The 18,568-nt window shown below is 46.0% G+C and overlaps 1 protein-coding gene across 1 annotated transcript in view; it reads left to right on the top strand.

The window, feature by feature from the left end:
• CACNA1A (calcium voltage-gated channel subunit alpha1 A) overlaps nucleotides 1–18,568 on the top strand; it is a 366,456-nt gene that overhangs the window by 240,885 nt on the left and 107,003 nt on the right. The window contains exons 9-12 of the mRNA XM_049877067.1: nucleotides 9,923–10,026; nucleotides 11,200–11,315; nucleotides 12,390–12,446; nucleotides 13,999–14,088. Of these exons, the coding sequence (XP_049733024.1) occupies nucleotides 9,923–10,026; nucleotides 11,200–11,315; nucleotides 12,390–12,446; nucleotides 13,999–14,088 (367 nt within the window). The remainder of the gene's footprint in view (nucleotides 1–9,922; nucleotides 10,027–11,199; nucleotides 11,316–12,389; nucleotides 12,447–13,998; nucleotides 14,089–18,568) is intronic.

Here is an 18,568-nt window from a genome sequence, read left to right as displayed (position 1 = left end):
ATGTGGAAGCCTGCTTCTGTAAAGATTACAGCCCTGGAAACCCTATGGGGCAGCTCATCTCTGTCCTATAGGGTCGCTGTGAGTCATAATTGACAACAGCAACAATTTTAGTTTCTGAAAACCATCGCTAAAGTTGGGGGCAGAAGGGATGGAGGCACCTCGGGCATTCTTAGCCACAGACCCCTTTGTCAGTCTGGTGATTTAAAGGTGCAAATTAAAAGACATGAGATTTGTTAAATAAAAAAAAAAAAAGACATGAAATTGTTATCAAAATTTTTTTAAAAAACAAATTTTTGATGGAGTTAATAGATATATTTTATAAAGCATCAATAACAAGATCTAGCAACAGTCACATACCTCCCATAATTTCATAGGAGTGTTCAGCTTAAAAGACTTCTCACGATATCTGAGCAGCCTCTGTGACAGACGTGAAACAGCTGTGATTTCCGGGGTTGAGGATGTCTCAGGTCCAGCCCAGACTGTTGCAGTTTCATAACAGAAGTAAGCACCCCACTTTAGGTGGAAGTGGAGAAAAATAAAGGGGTAATTTTTTTCCACTCAAATTCACTGACACCCTGAATTCTATCTTAGGACCCCTGAGGATTTCCCCCCAGCTGAAATCTTGAAAATCTCATGGGTGGCTTCTGTAGTTGCTGTGGCTAGAAAAACTGTCAGAGGAGGTGATAGTTTAGCAGGTAACTAGAGTTCTCTCTGTTCTTGTCCAGCATAGCCCCGCCACAAAGAATTAACCTGTTGCCATCAAATCGATTCTGACTCACAGTGACCCCTATAGGACAGAGTAGAACTGCCCCCAAGGCTGTAATCTCTATGGGAGTAGACTGCCACGTCTTTCTCCTGCAGAATGGCTGGTGGGTTCGAACTGCGGACCTCTCAGTTATCAGCCAAGTACTTAACCACTGCACCACCAAGGCTCCTTCCACAAAGAATTACCTGGCCCAAAACATCAGTAGTGCCAAGGTTGGGAACCCTGCTCTGGAAGATCAAGGCTTACTGAGGATGGGGGATGCAGGGTGCTGACCAGCCAGGCCTCAAGGTTACCTGCACACTCAGGGCCCTGCAATGGGGTGAGTGCCCAAGCAGGCCCAGAGACCAGAAATGCAGGTTTATTGGGAATTCTGTGTCAAAGGTGAGAGCCAACTCACATCTGTGTGCTATAAAACAAGCCTAAGTGGACACAGCCTGTCTCTGCTCTTCTACCAGAGCCTCTGAGGGGCCTCCATCGCTCCTCTGTCTGTTGGAGGGCCTCTGCCCTGGACCTTCTGGGGCCTCTTTATCTGTGCTGCCCTGCTCTGAAGGCTTCACCAGGCATCAGATTGGGCCTTAAAGTCCTCCATTGTACAAATGAGGAAACTGAGGCCCAGAGCAGTGTTCAAGGAGTTAGGTCTGGACTCTAGCTCTGTCTGACTCAATGCCAGCTTCCTGTGACTCTGCCATTTTCCGGCTCCCACGGCAAACCCACTAAGGGCTGGCTCTTCGAGCCCAGGGAGGCAGGCTGGGGAACCCCCGGAGGACTGCAGCTGGGTGTTTGCTGGAGGCACGAGCTAGTGTCTGTGTCGCTAGAGTGACAGGTGGCCCGTTTCACAGGAACCCCCTCACCACATGTGCCACAGGAGGGATTTGTGTGGCTCAGAAAAGCCAGAAATCGCCTCCACTCTGCACAGAGACTGTCCCTGATGCATTCCTCACCAGCTGGGCTGGGGCAGATTGGGGGTGCTGTGTGGGCAATGCTGCTCCCCAGGAGGGGAGGTAGAGGGGCCAGTGTCCCTGGCCAGGACTCGTTACAAGCAAAAAGGGGGTCCCTGCAGCATCAGGATGTCTCAATTTATTTTTTGGCTCCAACTGGTTGATTGCTGAGTGTGCCTAACATCTTCGAAGCTAGCATTGTCTATTGATCCATAAAACAAGCCTTGAGGGGAGATAGTTTAGCTCCATCTTCCAGATCGGGAAACCAAGGGGAAGTGACCTGCCCCAGTGCCCCTGTGCTGGGTGCTAATCATCACATTTTTTTCTTTTTCAAGAGAGATAAAATGAATTTTGGGGTTTTGAGAAAGTTTTGTTGTGATAAAATAAACATAACATGAAATTTGCCATTTTAACCATTTTTAAGTGTACCATTCCTTGGCATTAGTTACATTCGCAATGTTGTGCAACCATCCCCACCATCTATTTCCAAAACTTTTCATCACCCTGGACAGAAACCCATGCCCGTTAAGCAATAACGGCCCCCTGTCTCCGGCAACCTCTAATCTACTTTCCGTCCCTATGAATTTGCCTGTCGTAGATATTTTGTGTTGGTGGAATCATATAATATTTGTCCATTTGCATCTGCCTTTTTTCTCTCAGCATGTTTTCAAGGCTCATTCACGTTGTTGTATGTATCAGAACTTCATTCCTTTTATTTTTGTTGTTGAGAATGTACACAGCAAAACATATACCAATTCAACAGTTTCTACATGTACAATTCAGTGACATTGATTATTACATTTTTCAAGTTGTGCAACCCAGTCTCATCCCCGTTTTCTGCGTTGTTCCTCCCCCCATTAACATGAACTCACTGTCCCCTAAGGCTCTTATTTAATCTTTTGAGTTGCTGTTGTCACTTTGATCCCATAAAGATAGCTCTTAAAAGAGCATAATGCTCAAGGCAGACATTCTTTACTAAACAAAAAAAATTTTTTTTTTTTTAGTTAAGCTAAATTATTGTTTGGTTTTAAGAAGACTTCAGGGGTTTTGTTTGTTTGTTTAAAGCTTAAAGATTATCTCAGGGCAATAGTGTCAGGGGTTCATCCAGCCTCTACGACTCCAGAAAGTCTGGAGTTCATGAGCATTTGAAATTCTGTTCTGCATTTTCCCCCTTTTGGTAAGGATTTTTCTATAGACTCTTTTGTCAGAATGTTCAGTAATGGTACCGAGACACCATCCAGCTTTTCTGGTCTCATGGCAAAGAAGGTAGTTGTTCATGGAGGCAATTAACCATACATTTCATAACCTCCTTCTACTCCTGACTCTCCTTCTTCCTCTGTTGTTTCTGTTTATTCATTTGTTCATTAATGGACACTTGGGTTGTTTCTACCTTTTGACTCTTGTGGATAATGCTGCAATGAACATTGGTATACAGGTATCTGTTTGAGTCCTTGCTTTCAAGTCTTTTGGGTATATACATAGGAGTGGAATTGCTGGACCATATGGTAATGCTAATCATTACATTTTCTCTCTCTTTCTCTGTCTCTCTGTCTCTCTTTGTCTCTCACTCTGTCTCTCTCTCTCTTTCTCTTTCTCTGTCTCTCTCTCTCTCTCTCCCTCTGTCCGCATGTGGACTTCTTTCTGTGTGTCTCTCTGACTCTGTATTTCTCTCCCTGGTTAATGCCGACTAGGAAAACAGCAAAGCTGTGCTTCTTGTTGTTGTGTGCCGTCGAGTCATTTTGTTGATCATAAATATAGGTCCCTTGGCAAACAGTCAATGTTCTCCCACTGCTGGTTGGAACTGATCTTGGACCTAAGCCCTTTTCATTCATAGATGCTCGTCTTGGGAAATAGCAAAGCAGTAGACTTTGGGTGACTTGAGACCACTCATTCATTCAACATTCATTAAACACCTGCTGTATGCAGACACTATTCTAGACACTGAAGATATGTAGTGAACAGAAGAGACACATGTGCCTGCTGTGGTCAAATTGACATTTTAACTGGAAGAAAAAAGTCATCAACACGTTAATTAAGTTTTATATATGTGTATATGCATATATTTTTTTTTATGTATAGATACGTATGCTTGTATACATATATGTATATATAAAGGGCAGATAGCCAACATTTTAGTCTTTGCGGGCCATACAGTCTCTGTCACAACTACTCAATCTGCTGTTGTAGTGAAAAGCAACCACAGACAGCATGTAAGTAAATGAGCACAGTTGCATACCAATAAAACTTTATTTACAAAAAGTAGGCAGTTAGCCCATGGGTGCTGGTTTGCTAATCCCTGTGTTAGGTAGTGTTAGAGGGTGATAAGAGCTAAGGAGAACAATAAAGCAATAGAGGGGTTATGGATTGTCAGAGTGGGAAGGAGCCATACAAGTATCTGAAGGAAGGGCAACCCAGGGGGAGAGAGCAGCCAGTACAAATGCCCTGGGGCAGGTGTGTTGCCAGCACTTTTGAGGAACAGCAAGGCAGCCTATACGGCTGGCGGGGAGTAAGTGAGGGGGAGAGCAGGAGCTGATAAGACCAGGAAGGTGACAGGAGCCCTCACAGGCAGAGTCCATATCATTTATCATCCAAACCAGGACAGTTTTGAGAGTGAAAGGGGAAACAGGATTCAAAAAATAACTAACAGGTGTTACATGATCTACAGCAGAGAGAAACCAGGACATACAGCCTCCCTGTGGGCCACGGTTAGGACCTTGACTTTTTCACGATCAGGTCCACTCTGTTCTCATCTCATGTGGCTGGGGAATTAAATGTTCTCCTGAGCTGAGTATTTTTTACATCCTGTATACTTTTTCTGAATGAAATTAGAGGGGAATAAACTATAAAGCAGAAGGCACTTAAGGATCTTAGTGGGTCTCAGTCATTAATTTGCTTGATGAGTTATTTATCGAGTGCTTACTGAGCGCCAGGCACCACGCTAGGCTCCAGCAATGCCGAGATGAATCAGTATCTTCACACACACTCAAGATTCTCCACGCCAGTCGTTAGAAGCATAAATTACTGTGCAAGTGCAGCGAGGAGGTGAATGGGGGAAATAATTTGGTTGTAAGCCAGGATAACAAGTCTAGCCGTGCCATCCACTCTCTGGGTAGTCCCTGGCAAGTCCCACAGCCTCTCAGCCTCGGTTTCCCCATCCGCTGTGTGTGGGGATTGTGGGAACCCAGGGAGATTAGGTATGGGAAGCATTTTGTCAGCTCAGAAGGGCTCGGCAGATGTAACCGTGGTGACCTTCCTGCCTCTCCATGCCCAGGGAAACAGCCTGATCATTTGAACTTGGGATAAACCAATCTGCCAATAGGGTCCTCGTGCATTTGCCATTCATCCAACACTTAGTGAGCACCTACTATGTGCCAGACACTATTCTGGGCACAGGGGGCGAAGAGGGAACATTTCTGCCTGTGGGGAGCGAATGTTTTAGGGAGGAGAGACGTCTGTAAGAAATTAAATGCACAATTGACAAGACAATTCAGGGAGTGAAGCATGCTGGGAAGAGATGTGCAATGGGGAGGGGCGAGTCCTTTCAATCAGGAAATCCAAGCAGGCATCTCTGAGGAGGGCACAGCAGGACAAAAGCCTGAGGGACAGGGAGGAGTCGGCCAATCCAAGACCTGGAGGGAGGGAGCTCCAGGCAGAGGCTCAGGGACAGGAAATGGGCTCATTGCAATCTACCTCACCTTTCTGGGTGTCGGTTTCTCCATCAGTCATATGGGAGACCCTCATTTGCCCACCTGTCTTATGAGATCCATGTAAGTGTCAATGAGAAGGTGACATTTGAGAAAGCCCTCAGTTAGTAAAGGGTGAACTGTGGAGAATAGATATCCGATGTATCAGTCAGAACAGCCAAGCTCTGCTGCACTAACATCCCTTAAGTCTCCATGACTTTAACAACAACGGTTCATTTCCTGCTCATGCTAATAGGTCCAGATCAGGTTGTCTGGGGTAGTGGGGAGGGGAGAGACACTATGCTCAGTGTAGTTATTTGGGAACAGCTGATAGATCAGCCACCCCCTGGAACATTGCCAGTTGACATCCTGGAAGGAAAGAGAGCCCTGGAGGGCCCACCACTGGCCATTCAGTGCTCTGGCCCAAAAGTGACAGTTACCTCCACTCACTTGTGAGTGTCCAGAACCCACCCCACAAAGGGACTAGAAAGGACCGTCTCAGCACATCCTCAGAAATATTTGGTAACCACTAATGGGGGGACGGGGTCCCTGGGTGGTGCAAACGGTTTGCACTCATCTACTAACTGAAAAGTTGGCGGTTCGAACCTTCCCAATGGTGCCACAGAAGAAAGGCTTGGTGATCTGCCTCTGTCAAGATTACAGCCAAGAAAACCCTATGGAGCTGAGTTCTACTCTGTAAGACATGGGGTCACCATAAGTCGGAATCTATTCAGTGGTAACGAGTTTAATTTGGGGTTTTAATGGAGAAAGAATGTTCCAGGCAGCAGACTCCTTTGAGCCTCTGGAAGAAAGACAAGGTGCTTTCTAGATCAGCATGCTTCCCAATATTATTACTGGTTTTAACAAGTGAGCAAGCTACCCCAACCCCCCATCCTCCTCAGATCCAGACTCGTGTGTATCCCACCCTAACCTGACCTGCCAAAGGGGACGAGACCAGGAGGGGAGACTTGTGCTCCTACCTGTACTGGTGAGCGACCACAGACCTGCTGGGGCAGCTCCTGGCTTCGTGTTGGGAAAGTTTATTTCCACTTTGCTCCCAAGCAAACCCCACTACCCAGGGAAAGCCCATCTCCTAAGCAAAACCTGCACTCAACCCTCCACCAGCTTCTCTGTGAGTCATTGCTTCCACGGCAGGGAATTGAATACTTGGGGTGAGACTGAAAGAGAAAAAGTGCCTCTAAACGCAGAGAGCTGGGCCGCAGTCCTCAGGGAGGAAGGAGCAGGGAGGGTCCTGGAGGGAACACAGCCGAGGGTTGAGGATGTGAGCTGTGCAGGTAACTTGGACCCACCTCTCATTCAGTCATTCAACAGACACCGGGTAAGCTCTGCCTGCAGCCAGGCCCTGTGCCAGGGAACAGAGCAGGAACAGAATGGACAAAGTCCCTGCCTCTTGTGGGGCAGCCATTCAGCAGGGGAGACAGACAGTGAGCAAGTTAAGTGAGTGGGTATATAGGAGATGAGACGGTGACGTGCCAGGGAAACAATACCCCAAAAGGGGGATGAGAAATGAGGGGGTGCAACTGTAAAGAGCCATCAGGGAGGCCTTCCTGAGGAGGTGAGGGAGGACCTGTGTGGGGGTGTAGGGGAAGGGCGTCCAGGCAGAGGGAACAGCTGTACAAAGGCCCTGAAGTAGGACTGTGCTTGCACATTTGAGGAGCAGCAAGGAGGCCAGTGTGGCTGGAACAGATTGCACAAGAGGGTGAGTGAGAGGAGACCAGGGCAGGGAGGTGACAGGCCAGGACTACTTCTGCCATTTAGTGATCTTGGACTCCTGACTTTACCTCGCCGTGCCTGTTTCCTCACCTGGAGTGATAAGAATGATTACATACTGCTTTTGGGGGTTGATGAGAGGATTAAATATGATAAAGTTGGCCAGGTACTTGGCACTGTGTGTTGTGGGTGGGTGGGTGTAGGTGTGGGTGTGGGTGTCTCACTACGCTGGGCAACACGTCTCGCCTCCAGAGGCCCCTAAGCCTGTCAGGAGCAAAGGTGTGGGTGAACGCATGCCCTGTTGGCAATATCTAAGATGGAAGGGGCTGCCTTGGCCCCGAAGGGCCCCAGCCACGCCTCCCTGTTCAGTCCACCCCTCTTCCACCTGCTCTGTCCCCTCCCGAGCCTGCTCTCTGAGATTTCCTGTGCTGCCTGTACAGGCATCCACTCCCTGAGTTATATTTAACCCTGAGAAATGGGAGCGAGAAGCCCTCAGCCGCTGCAGCATCAGAGGGGAAAAGCACAAAGCCAGTCCTGCCACCCGTCCAGCCCTATCCTGCTGACTTCATTCTTGTGTCATTCTTCCAGAACCTTCCAGAAGCACAGCACTAGGACTTTTGGGCTTGTTAGAACAAGGGCATGGGCTGGGGCCCAGCACACTCATTGTTCCCACAACCAGTTTGTGTCCATGATTAAGGCTGATTTAAAAAAAAAAAAAAAAAAAACTTTTTTTTTTTAATGGAAGTGAAATAAACATTTAGAAAACTTCACAAATCATAAGTGTGATGAATTTACACAAACTGAACATACCCATGTAATCAGCACCTAGATCAGGAAACAGCTTTCTCAGCCCCAGAAGCCCCCTCATGTCCATCCTGTCACTACCCCCAACGGTGCCCATGCCAGGTCTGCCAGCACTGGCCATTAATTGCCTGGTTTTCCATTTTATGTAAGTGGAATATCACATTTTTCCATCTGACTTCTTTGCTCAACATTGACTTTGTATGACTTCATGTGGTGACTCGTGGCAGTTGTTCATTGCACAGCATACCATTTTTCTATCTTCTCTCCTTTTGGTGGGCATGTGAGTCATTTCCAGTTTAGGGCTATTGTGAATATCACTACTACATACATTCTTATATATGCCTTTGGCGACCACAGGTTGACATTTCTGTTAGATAACTACCCAGGAGTGAAATTACTGGGTCATAGCAAAGGTGCGTGATTAGCTTTCATGGAAACTCGCAACCCATTTTTCAAATAAGATGGTTTGAATGTTACCCCCACCCCCACTGTAGGCTCTGGGGTTCTGGTTGTTCCACAGCCTCACCAATGCCTGCTAGTATCAGTCTTTTTCGTTTTAGCCTTTCTGCTGGATGGCAGTTGCATTGCACATGATGCTTGATTTTATGTTGTATTTTGCCTGTGTTTTTTTTTTCCTCAGATAGGCTTTAGAGTTTGTCATTATCAATTCAACAAGTGAAACATGTATTCAAAGAAATATGTGCAAAAAATATAGAGCTTGAAGTACCTTAACAGAAGTAACAGAAACATAGCTCAAAGTTGTTTAAAAATAAATAAAGGGAATTTCATTTCACTGAAAGTCCAGAAGTAGTGGGCATCAGGCCAGCCTTCATCCAGCAGCTCCACACTGTGACTGAACATCCAGTTTCTTTTCAGTTATTCATTCTACCTTCCATGATGTGGAATTCATTCTAACATAAGCTTTCCTCATGCACACAAGATGGCTGCCAGCAGCAAGCGGGATTATATACTTTCTTATTCACATTCAGCAACAGAGTATCTCTTCCCCCAACCAGTGAGCAGAAATCTTTGTCTTCACTTAGATTGGACTAACCAGTCAAAATGGCCTGTGCTTTTAAAGGTGGGCTTTTAAAGCCACACTTGGGGGCCCTATCCCACAGGCACCACAGGGCTGAGGAACAACTGGACGGTTCTCCCTGTCTTGACTACTGAATTTGTGGTTTTACGCAGCCTAGAGGTTAGACCCATGCACTCTGGGGCCTTGGCTGCCTGGTTCAAATCCCACACCTGCCCCTGACTAGCTCTGTGACTTGGGTGATGATTTTCGTCTTTCTGCGCCACTGTTTCCTCAGTTGTGAAATGGGCATGATGATAGCATAGGCATGTCAAGAGGCTTAAATGAGTAAATGAGTAGCATAGATAATGAGCTTAGAACAGTGCCTAGGACACAGTAAGCACTCTCTGCATGCTTATTTTTATGATTCTTATCACCTCATAAGTCTTTTTCTCTGTTTTTTATATTCTTCCCCTCCTCTTGTCACACTGTTCTGTTGAAAAGTGAGCTGGAAACTTCTCGACATTTTTTCAGGGAACGGAGGAGGGAGACCCTTGAACAAAAGGCTCGCAGCCCTGCTGACTGGCTTGGTGACTTAACCAAGCCATCAGACCCTGCAGTCATGTGCCTCCCCTAAGGGCAGACCATGACTATTTGGGGGATAAGGGAGGGAATGGAGGCTCATTTCTCCATTTGGATGGGGTTTGTGTCTTGCTCCTCATTGACTCTAGTCTGGGAAGTCTTACTCTGTTTCATGCTGGCCCCCAGGTCCTGTGAGGATGTCACAAGTAGGGAGCAAGGCAGGGGGAAGCCTTTGAGCCTCTGATTGGTTGAACCTGGGCCTCCCATTTCCCACTCTGGGCTGCCAGAGCTCCCGGACTCCACAGGCCAAGGGCATTTGAGGACAGAGCTCTCCAGAAGAACCTGTGAGGTCACACCTGAGCCCCACTCAATTCTCACCTGCTTTCCCTCCTCACCCCCTCAGAGCAACGATGCCTCAGGGAACACTTGGAACTGGTTGTACTTCATCCCTCTCATCATCATTGGCTCCTTTTTTATGCTGAACCTCGTGCTGGGTGTGCTGTCAGGGTAAGTCTCTGTCACTCCCCCTCCCCTCCTTTTGCCAACTGCTGCCCAGGAAGATGCCACTGAGGCTTTGTTTTCACTCACCAACCAGAGAAAGGGCCTTTCCCTTGCTTTAAGTAATCCAAAAAGTTAGCAAGCCATGTACAAGTACATAGGTTGTGCACTGCAAAAGGTATCCAAGGAGGGACAGACACATGGGGGGCTGAAATCCAGCCCACCCTCAACTCACCAAGTTTTACCCCTGGTTATGAGCTACTTCCATCCAGAGAAAGGGGAACTTCTTTCCAGTCCAGGCCTCTCATTTGAAAGGCTTTCTCAAGTTTTTCAGACCTACAACTCACCACACAAGAAAATTCTATAGAGCTTTACTTTCTGTAACTTACATTTACAAACAATAGGTTGGATTTCCTCCCTATTTTCCAAATATAAAATCATAGCATAGACTTGAACATGCCTTTTCAGGATATATGTTGTCCCTCTTCCCTCTGCCATTCAAGATTGACTTCTTTTTTTTTTTTTTTTTTTTTGCTTAATCATAAATAGATTTTGTTTTTCTTACTACAAGAAGTGTGAGGACTGGTACAGTGGCTCCATGGCACCATCAAGGACCCCAGGTTTTTCTAGCTTTCCACTCTGACATCCTTACCAAAGGCTTCCAATCTTGTGGATGCCTCATGCTCACAAGATGGCCATCCCATGTTCCAAACAGGAAGTGGAGGAAGGGAAACAGGAAGTAGTAGGGCCTATGTTAAGGAAGTAAAGCTTCAGCAGAAATCATCAGCTTATGTTTAATTAGCCTAACCTAAAGGAGGGCTGGAGATAATCTTTTAGCTGAGCACATTGCCACCTCAAATAAAACTGAGGTTCTGTTAGTCAGTATATGGAGAGAATGAGAAAGAGGGAAGCATTCGGCAGTGGTGGCACAGCATGATTTCATGTATGGTTTTGCTTTTTGCTCCAGCTGGGTGCAGTTGATGGGAAATGTGTGAAGCTGGCAGAGATACCTCCCTCCATAAAATTCTGATGTTTTCCCAGAAGACCTGGCTCCTCTTGTTGAAAACCACTTGCTATCAGGGGCTTCTGAACCCCCAAATACACACACACACACAGAGACTCCCAGACATTCCCAGGGAGGCAGGAAACAGCCAGGCCTTGGGCTTTTTTGTGCTTCTGCAGGGAGTTTGCCAAAGAAAGGGAGCGGGTGGAGAACCGGCGGGCTTTTCTGAAGCTGAGGCGGCAGCAGCAGATTGAAAGAGAGCTCAATGGGTACATGGAGTGGATCTCGAAAGCAGGTGAGGCCCTTTCATTCCTGGAGTCCAGGAATGGAAATCCCAGGCCACGGAGCAGACAGAGAGTCATGCTTGCAGTTTGGAGAGGGATGAGGGGAGGGTCATGATGGAATGAGAAAGAAGATCAAAACAGGTAGTCCCAACTTTGAGCAACAAGGATCCAGTGTACAGTATTAAAACTTCTGGGATGGAGACAGGATATGCCATCACATAACAGTTATGAGTTTCAAAATCAGGCATTGGATTACATCCCACCTCTGCCACCTCCTATCGATAAACTTCACCTCCCTGTGCCTCAGTTTCCTTATATAGTAAATGGGGATAATAATAGTCCCTAACTCATGGGGCTGTAGGGCTATTGTGAGTATTCAGTAAAGCGGTCCAAGCTAAGTTGCTTAGGAAGAACAGTGCCTGACACACAGGAGGCACGTGTGTATTTGTTCAGCCACTCAACAAATATTTATGAGGCACCTACTGTATGCCAAGCACTGTTCTAGGCAATGAGGATATGGCAGTGGGGGAAAAAGAAAAAAGACAGAATCCCTGCCCTCTGAGACTGACATTCTAATGAGGGAGATAGAAAATAATCAAGTACACATAATGTCACTGCTGCCCAATGCTGAGAAGAAATCTAAAGCAGGCAAGGAGCAGAGAATGGTTGGAGAGGGGTGGTCAGGACAGTCCTCTCTGGGAAGGTGACATCTGAACAGAGACCTGAAGAAAGTAAAGAAGCAAGCTGTGTAGATGCCTAGGGCAGGGGCCTTCCAGGCAGAGGGAATGGCAGGTGCAAAGATCCTGTGGTGGGAGCATCACAGCAAAGAGGCTTGTGTGGGTAGAGCAGAGTGGGCGAGGGGGAATTGGAGGAGGTGAGGGCAATGGGTGAATGAGGTGGACCAGATAGGGGCTGTGGTGAACATGTTGGCCTTTATTATGAGTGAAGTAAGGATGCTGTTTGCTATCATTACTGTTGCTGAGGAGGGGCTGGGCATCAGAAACAGCTCCCCATCCCAGGGTGCCCATCCCCAGGAGAGTCCTCCAGGTGCTAGAGCTTAACTCTGTGCTCTTCCTCCTCCTCAGAAGAGGTGATCCTCGCCGAGGACGAAACCGACGGAGAGCAGAGGCATCCCTTTGATGGTAACTGCTCTGAGCCCAGTGAGGTGGTGGGTCACAGGGCATATGGGAGTGGCGGGACCAAGGGGACAGGCTCCTTGGTTCTAGAGGGTTTCTGGGGGTGTTCAAAGGCCAGGTCAGGCTCAGAACGATCTGAAAAATGGCAGAAATCTGCTTCCTTGAGGAATATCAGGACCTCAGTGCAAGGTTTGCACTTTCTGGTCTCCCCCTTCTGCATTAATTTGGTGCCTGGATGCTTTGGCTTTGTGCCTCAGTTTTGCTTATCTGTAAACTGCATAATGCTAATAACAAGAACACCTACCTTATAGCTTGCCGATATCGCCTCTGTGAGGATTAAATTAATTATTGCAAATAGAATACTTAGAACAGTGCTAATGGTGCACACAGTTGGCACCATTTGTATATCCTGAATAGATAAATAACAATAATAGTAAGTGTACCTAGAATCCAGCTCACTGTTAAGGACTATTGTCTTCACATTAGAAGTTTGGCTGAACAGAGCAATGACTTTTGATTTTTAAAATTACCAGGAGAGAGAAGGAAATGAAAAAGGTGGGGCTCTGTCCTCACAGGTTATAAAATGGTTTTTACAAAACACTTCATTGGCAAATGTAAATCACTTCCTCTGGAGTGTATACTTTAAGCTATTGCCCTCTAGAAGCCCCCTTCATAGAGTAAAGCCTGAATATGAGTGAGGGGAGGGAGCTTAAAGTATGTCCGTAAACCCAGCCTGCCCAGCAGCTATGGCAGGAGTAAAGGGGTAAGTTGGAAAAGTCACTGTCCAGTCCAGGGCTCCCAGAAAGTGAAGCTTCTTAGAGTTTAGAGATAGGCCAGAGGCAAATATTTTCTAAATAATATAATAATCTTAATAATTCCATCAAAAATGCATTTTATTGCTTGGGATTATCTTCTCACACGTTAGAAAGCTGGTTAGACAGAATGATGATTTTTGGTTGAAGTCCAGGGGATTAGAAGAAAATAAGTGAACTGGGGCCCTATCCCAGTAGGTTATGAGATGAAATTTACTATTTTATTGGAGAAGAGATTATCCTTGGGGCTGTCTAAGTGACTTTATTGGGCATGTACCCCTGAATTCATTGTCCCCTGAAGAGCCCTTGAGAGAATAGAGGTGAATATTGGGGGGTGGGGTGTGTCCACAATCCCCCCCTGCCTACCTGGCATGTTAGTAGTAAAGGTCAAGGGGTGGACTGTTGAGAGTCCCAGGGCTCCCAGGAAGTGGAGTTTCTTAGAATTAAAAAGAGACCAGAGGGAAAATAGCAACTGAGAGCCCAGACTGGAGTCAGACTGAACAGGACTTGACTCTCGTCTTCACCCTTTGGGTGGAGTCATGTAACCTCCCTGAGCCCTGGTTTCCTCATCTAAAAAACGGGCATGCTAATGGTTCCCACCAAACCAGATTGTTGCGAGGACTGAATCCAATGATGCATAGAAAGAGCTTGGCATCGAACCTGGTGCAGAGTACACACTCAATGGCTATTGTCATTGTACCAAAAGGGTAACGTCTTTTTCTCTTGCCATGTTTCCATTGTTGGAGCTCTGCGGAGAGCCACCATAAAGAAAAGCAAGACAGACCTGCTCAACCCTGAAGAGGCTGAAGATCAGCTGGCCGATATCGCCTCTGTGGGTGAGTCCCTTCTGCATCCAGATGTCCATTTGTCGCTGGTCCCTGAGAAACAGAGGGACTCAGGGATTGGAAACGAGGCTGCCTGGATTTGAATCTCTACTCTCCTCCTTGTAACCTGTGTGCTCTGGAGCAGATTACATGGTTATGGGAATACAATAGTGCCTATCTTCTAATAGTCCAAGGATTAACTGAATATACATAAAGCATATAGAATAGCGCCTAGCAGAGAATAAGCACCCAATAATGTTGGCTGGTGCAAAAGGTTAATACACTCAGCTGCTAAACAAAAGATTGGAGGTTCGAGTCCACCCAGAGGTGCCTCAGAAGAAAGGCCTGGCAATCTACTTCCAAAGAATCAGCCATTGAAAACTGTGGAACAGAATTCTACTCTGACACACATGGGGTCACCATGAGTCAGAGCCAATTCGACATCAACTAGTGCTGGTAATGTTGGCTGATATTGTCATCGTTCGTTAAGTACTCATTAAGGGCTTGCCCTTGTTAGATGCCCACTTATGAACAGGACAGAGACAAAATCCCTGTCCCTGTGGAACCTGTAGTCCGGGGAAGGAAGTAGGTATTAAACAGATAATTCCACATATAACGTGTAATGGTGATGGTGCTGCAGGGGAGGGCCCGGGATCTTGGCCTGTTCTGGAAGAGTGGGGTGGGCTCAGGGAAGGCTTCTCAGAGGAGTTGGCTTTTAAGCTGAAAATCAAAGGAAGAGTAGGAGTTCAGCATAGGCAGTGAAAGCAGAGAGCCCTAGACTGACACCGTGGTTACCACAAGGGGCAGAGCTTGAGGGGCAAGGGGACATTTACCCTTTTCGTCTTACCCCTTAATATGGTTGATTTATTGACTGAGACTATGCTGCTTTTGACCTTCTACAATGAAAATGTTATTTTTTGAATGGGTTTTAAAAAATTCCAATTATAGAAGAAAAGACGGGAGAGTATCCAGGCAGAAGACTCTAAGAGGAGAAGTAGTTTAGACTGTTTGTAGAACTGCATGGCTGGAGCACACAGAAAGAAAGAATGGAAGTGAAAATGAGGGAGGGAGGGGCAATTACATTCCATCTTAATATCTGCCATCATATTTTTGTTAGCGTAGATACATGTTTCTGATCTACTCTTCTATTCTGCTTTTTTTTCACTCAACCCTAGTTTGCAACCAGAGCCATTGAGCTTGGACATCTTTTTCCTTGCAATCACCTATTCCCCCCGGGTGGATACACTATAGTTTGTTTAGCCATTGCTCCGTTATATGGTATTTGAGTTGTTTCCAATTTTTGCTCTTAATGAAGAGCACTGCTGTGAGCATTTATGTACAATTACTCCCCCCACCCTTTGGGCGTATTTCCTTGGGGATAATTATAGGATCAAAGATATTAACAGCTTTTCAACTCATTATTCACAGAGCCATTCTGAGTTTTAGAAACATTGAACCCATTTATAAACCTGCCAAGTGAGCATACGTTCATGGATCTCCCACCCCGGCCATTCCATTTTGCCAGTTTAATTCCCTTCCCCAGTTAAGTAGGTTTGTAATGATACCTTAAAGCTTGTTTTCATTTGCATTTTTAATTTCTAGCCAAAACACATTTGTCCTTGTAGTGATGAACTATTTCTGTTTCCACTGGTGGATGTATCTGTTTATCTCCTTTGAATAAGTGTCAAGAATTATAGAGTTCAATCAGTGCTCTGTGCATTTTATCAGTCGCGTCTGGCCCATGTATTTTCCCAATGAGTTTGCTTCCATTTTTAAAATCTGTTTTGTTATATTCTGATGGGCAAACTTTTTGTCATACCACATTTATTGAATGCCAGTTGCTGAAAAATCTTGGGTACCCAAACCAAGATCTCCTCTGTGGATAAGATGAGATTGTTGTTGTTGATGTTAGCTGCCACCGAGTCAACCCTCAACTCATGGCGACTCTGTGCACAGACAGAATGAAACGCTGCCTGGTCTTGCGCCATCCCTATGTTCGGTTGGGGATTAACCCATTGTGATCCATAGAGTTTTCGGTTGGCTGATTTTCAGTTTTCTTCCTAGTCTATCCTTGTCTGGAAGCTCTGCTGAAACCTGCCCTTCATCCACAGGGAGATATCACTTTTCATCAATCATTCTGGCAAAGATGAAAAAGTGATAATACCCAGTGCTGGAAAGGATACAGGGAAATGGACATTGTTACACACTGTCGACAGGAGTGTAAATTTGCACAGCGTACATTTTGGCATTATTTAAATATAGACATTTATATTCTTTGATCTGACATTCCCACTTCAAAAACATTCCAACACATGTGCAAAGATCTGCATTCCAGCCTTTTTATAGCAGCGTTGCTTCTAGTGTTGGAAAAACAAAGAACAGAAACAACCCACATACCCAACAGTAGGGAGATAGTTAAAGAAATTAGAGTCTAGACCTACAGTGGAGTACTATACAGCCAGGAAAAAGAACACACTTGCTACCAGTGTGGGAAAATGTTTGAGACATATTTTTCAGAGAGAAAAAAGGAAGCTGGACAACACTATGTACAATATGATCCCATTTTAAAAATACTATTAAGAAATATCAGATCTCCTTAACAAAGATTTGGAAATTGGAGGATTACAAGGGATTTTGACTTCCTATGTTTTTCTGTAATATATGAATTACTGATCTGCACTACCTTTGAAATCAGAAAATTAAATAAATAGGAAGATGCTTTAAAACAACAGAGACACAGGGTCCCTGCGTGACACAAATGGTTAAGCACTCAACTACTAACCAAAAGGTTGGCGGTTCGAGCAGAGGCACCTTGGAAGAAAGGCCTGGTGGCCTGCTTCCAAAAGATCACAGCCTTGAAAACCACATGGAGCACAGTTCCACTGGGCACACGTGGGCTCGCTGTGAGTCAGAATGGATTTGACTGATATGGTGACAATACCCGTTGCCATTGACTCTGACTCATAGTGACCCTATAGCACAGAGCAGAACTGCCCCATAGGGTTTCTAAGGCTGTAATCTTTATGGAAGCAGACTGCCACATCTTTCTCCCTCGGAGTGGCTGATGGGTTCAAGTCGCTGACCTTTCGCTTAGCAGCTGAGTGCTTAACCACTGTGCCACCAGGGTTCCTTAGGGCTACAGTTCCTTAGGGTTATAGAAAAAAAGAAATAAAACAACAGAGACTCAGCATAAGGAGCAGTGATGAGAGGCCTAATGGCTGAATGGGACAGGAAGGAATTTGTTCAGTGGCGAGACCAAAGAAGGCTTCACTCAGGAGGGATTTTAAATTGAATTTCAGGAGCGTTCTGGCACGGCCAGGGTGGGGGAGGCATTCCAGGAAGCCATGGCAGATATTCAGGGGGTTTGTCTGTGCAAGACTCTGCCCTAGACTCGGTGGCCAACCACAGAAGAACTTGGGACTTGGAGAATCCAGGTTCAAGGCAGGCGTTTGATAGATGTGTGAGGAGGCAGCCGAGGCAGAGGAGGAACCCAAGCAGAAAGCTGTCAGAATAAGAAAGGATGGACAGCGTTCCGCGGCACCTCTGTTAAGAAAGCAGGGTGATTTTCACCTTTCTAAATGGATCCGAAAGACAGGCCAGTGGCTCTGTCTCTGATGGCCAGCTTGCTTCAGCCAAATCCCCCAAACCCATGACCTTGGCCTGGTGCTCAGAAACACACAGAAAGGGGCCCCCAACCTAGCCAGTGGTTTCCGAGACCACCCTAAAAGAAACCTCTGGAATTCCAAGGTTCTGACAAGGAAGCACCTTCACCTTTATTTCTGTAAAAAATAAGGACAAGGTAGGAACTGTGTGGCATTCACCCTCAGGTTGTACCGTAGTAAACACCGTCGTATGTAATTAGGGTTCTACGGCACCATTGAGTCAGTTGATGGGCACATGATAGAGCTGTCTCATTTATAAGCGATGAACTTACTGTTAAAATATGGAAACCCATTGCCGTCGAGTTGATTTTCTACTCTTAGCGACCCTATGGGACAGAGGAGAACTGCCCCATAGGGTTTCCAAGGCATACTCTTTCTGGAAGCAGACTGCCACATCTTCCTTCCTCAGAGCAGTTGGTAGCTTCCAACCGCCAACCTTTTGGTTAGCAGCAGAGTGCTTAACCACTGTGCCACCAGGGAACTTGAGTCATTTATATGAGGAGTTGAGCCATGAATGGAAGCTGTCATCATTAATATCATTTCTTTGGGAAAATCCAATTCCATTTAGAAGATATAGTAATATAAATTCCATGTTGGCAGCAACCATTTCAACTTTCAGAGATCTTTCAGGATATATAAATTTCCAGGAATCTCTGAGTTAAGCCTTGCCGGGGCATACCCGAGCCCTTACCCTGGCTCCGTCTGGACCAGCTGCCCTAATTGCTCTTGATCCCTTGAAATGTAGCTGGTCTGAACTGAGATATTGCTGTATAAAAACACTCCAGAGTCAGAAGATTTAGTCTGAAAATGTAAAGAATGGAAAATATCTC

Source organism: Elephas maximus, chromosome 3, assembly GCF_024166365.1.
Source record: "Elephas maximus indicus isolate mEleMax1 chromosome 3, mEleMax1 primary haplotype, whole genome shotgun sequence".
NCBI classification, from domain to species: domain Eukaryota; kingdom Metazoa; phylum Chordata; class Mammalia; order Proboscidea; family Elephantidae; genus Elephas; species Elephas maximus.
Note: the sequence above shows the minus strand (reverse complement) of the source record. Positions and strands in the feature narration are given on the sequence as shown.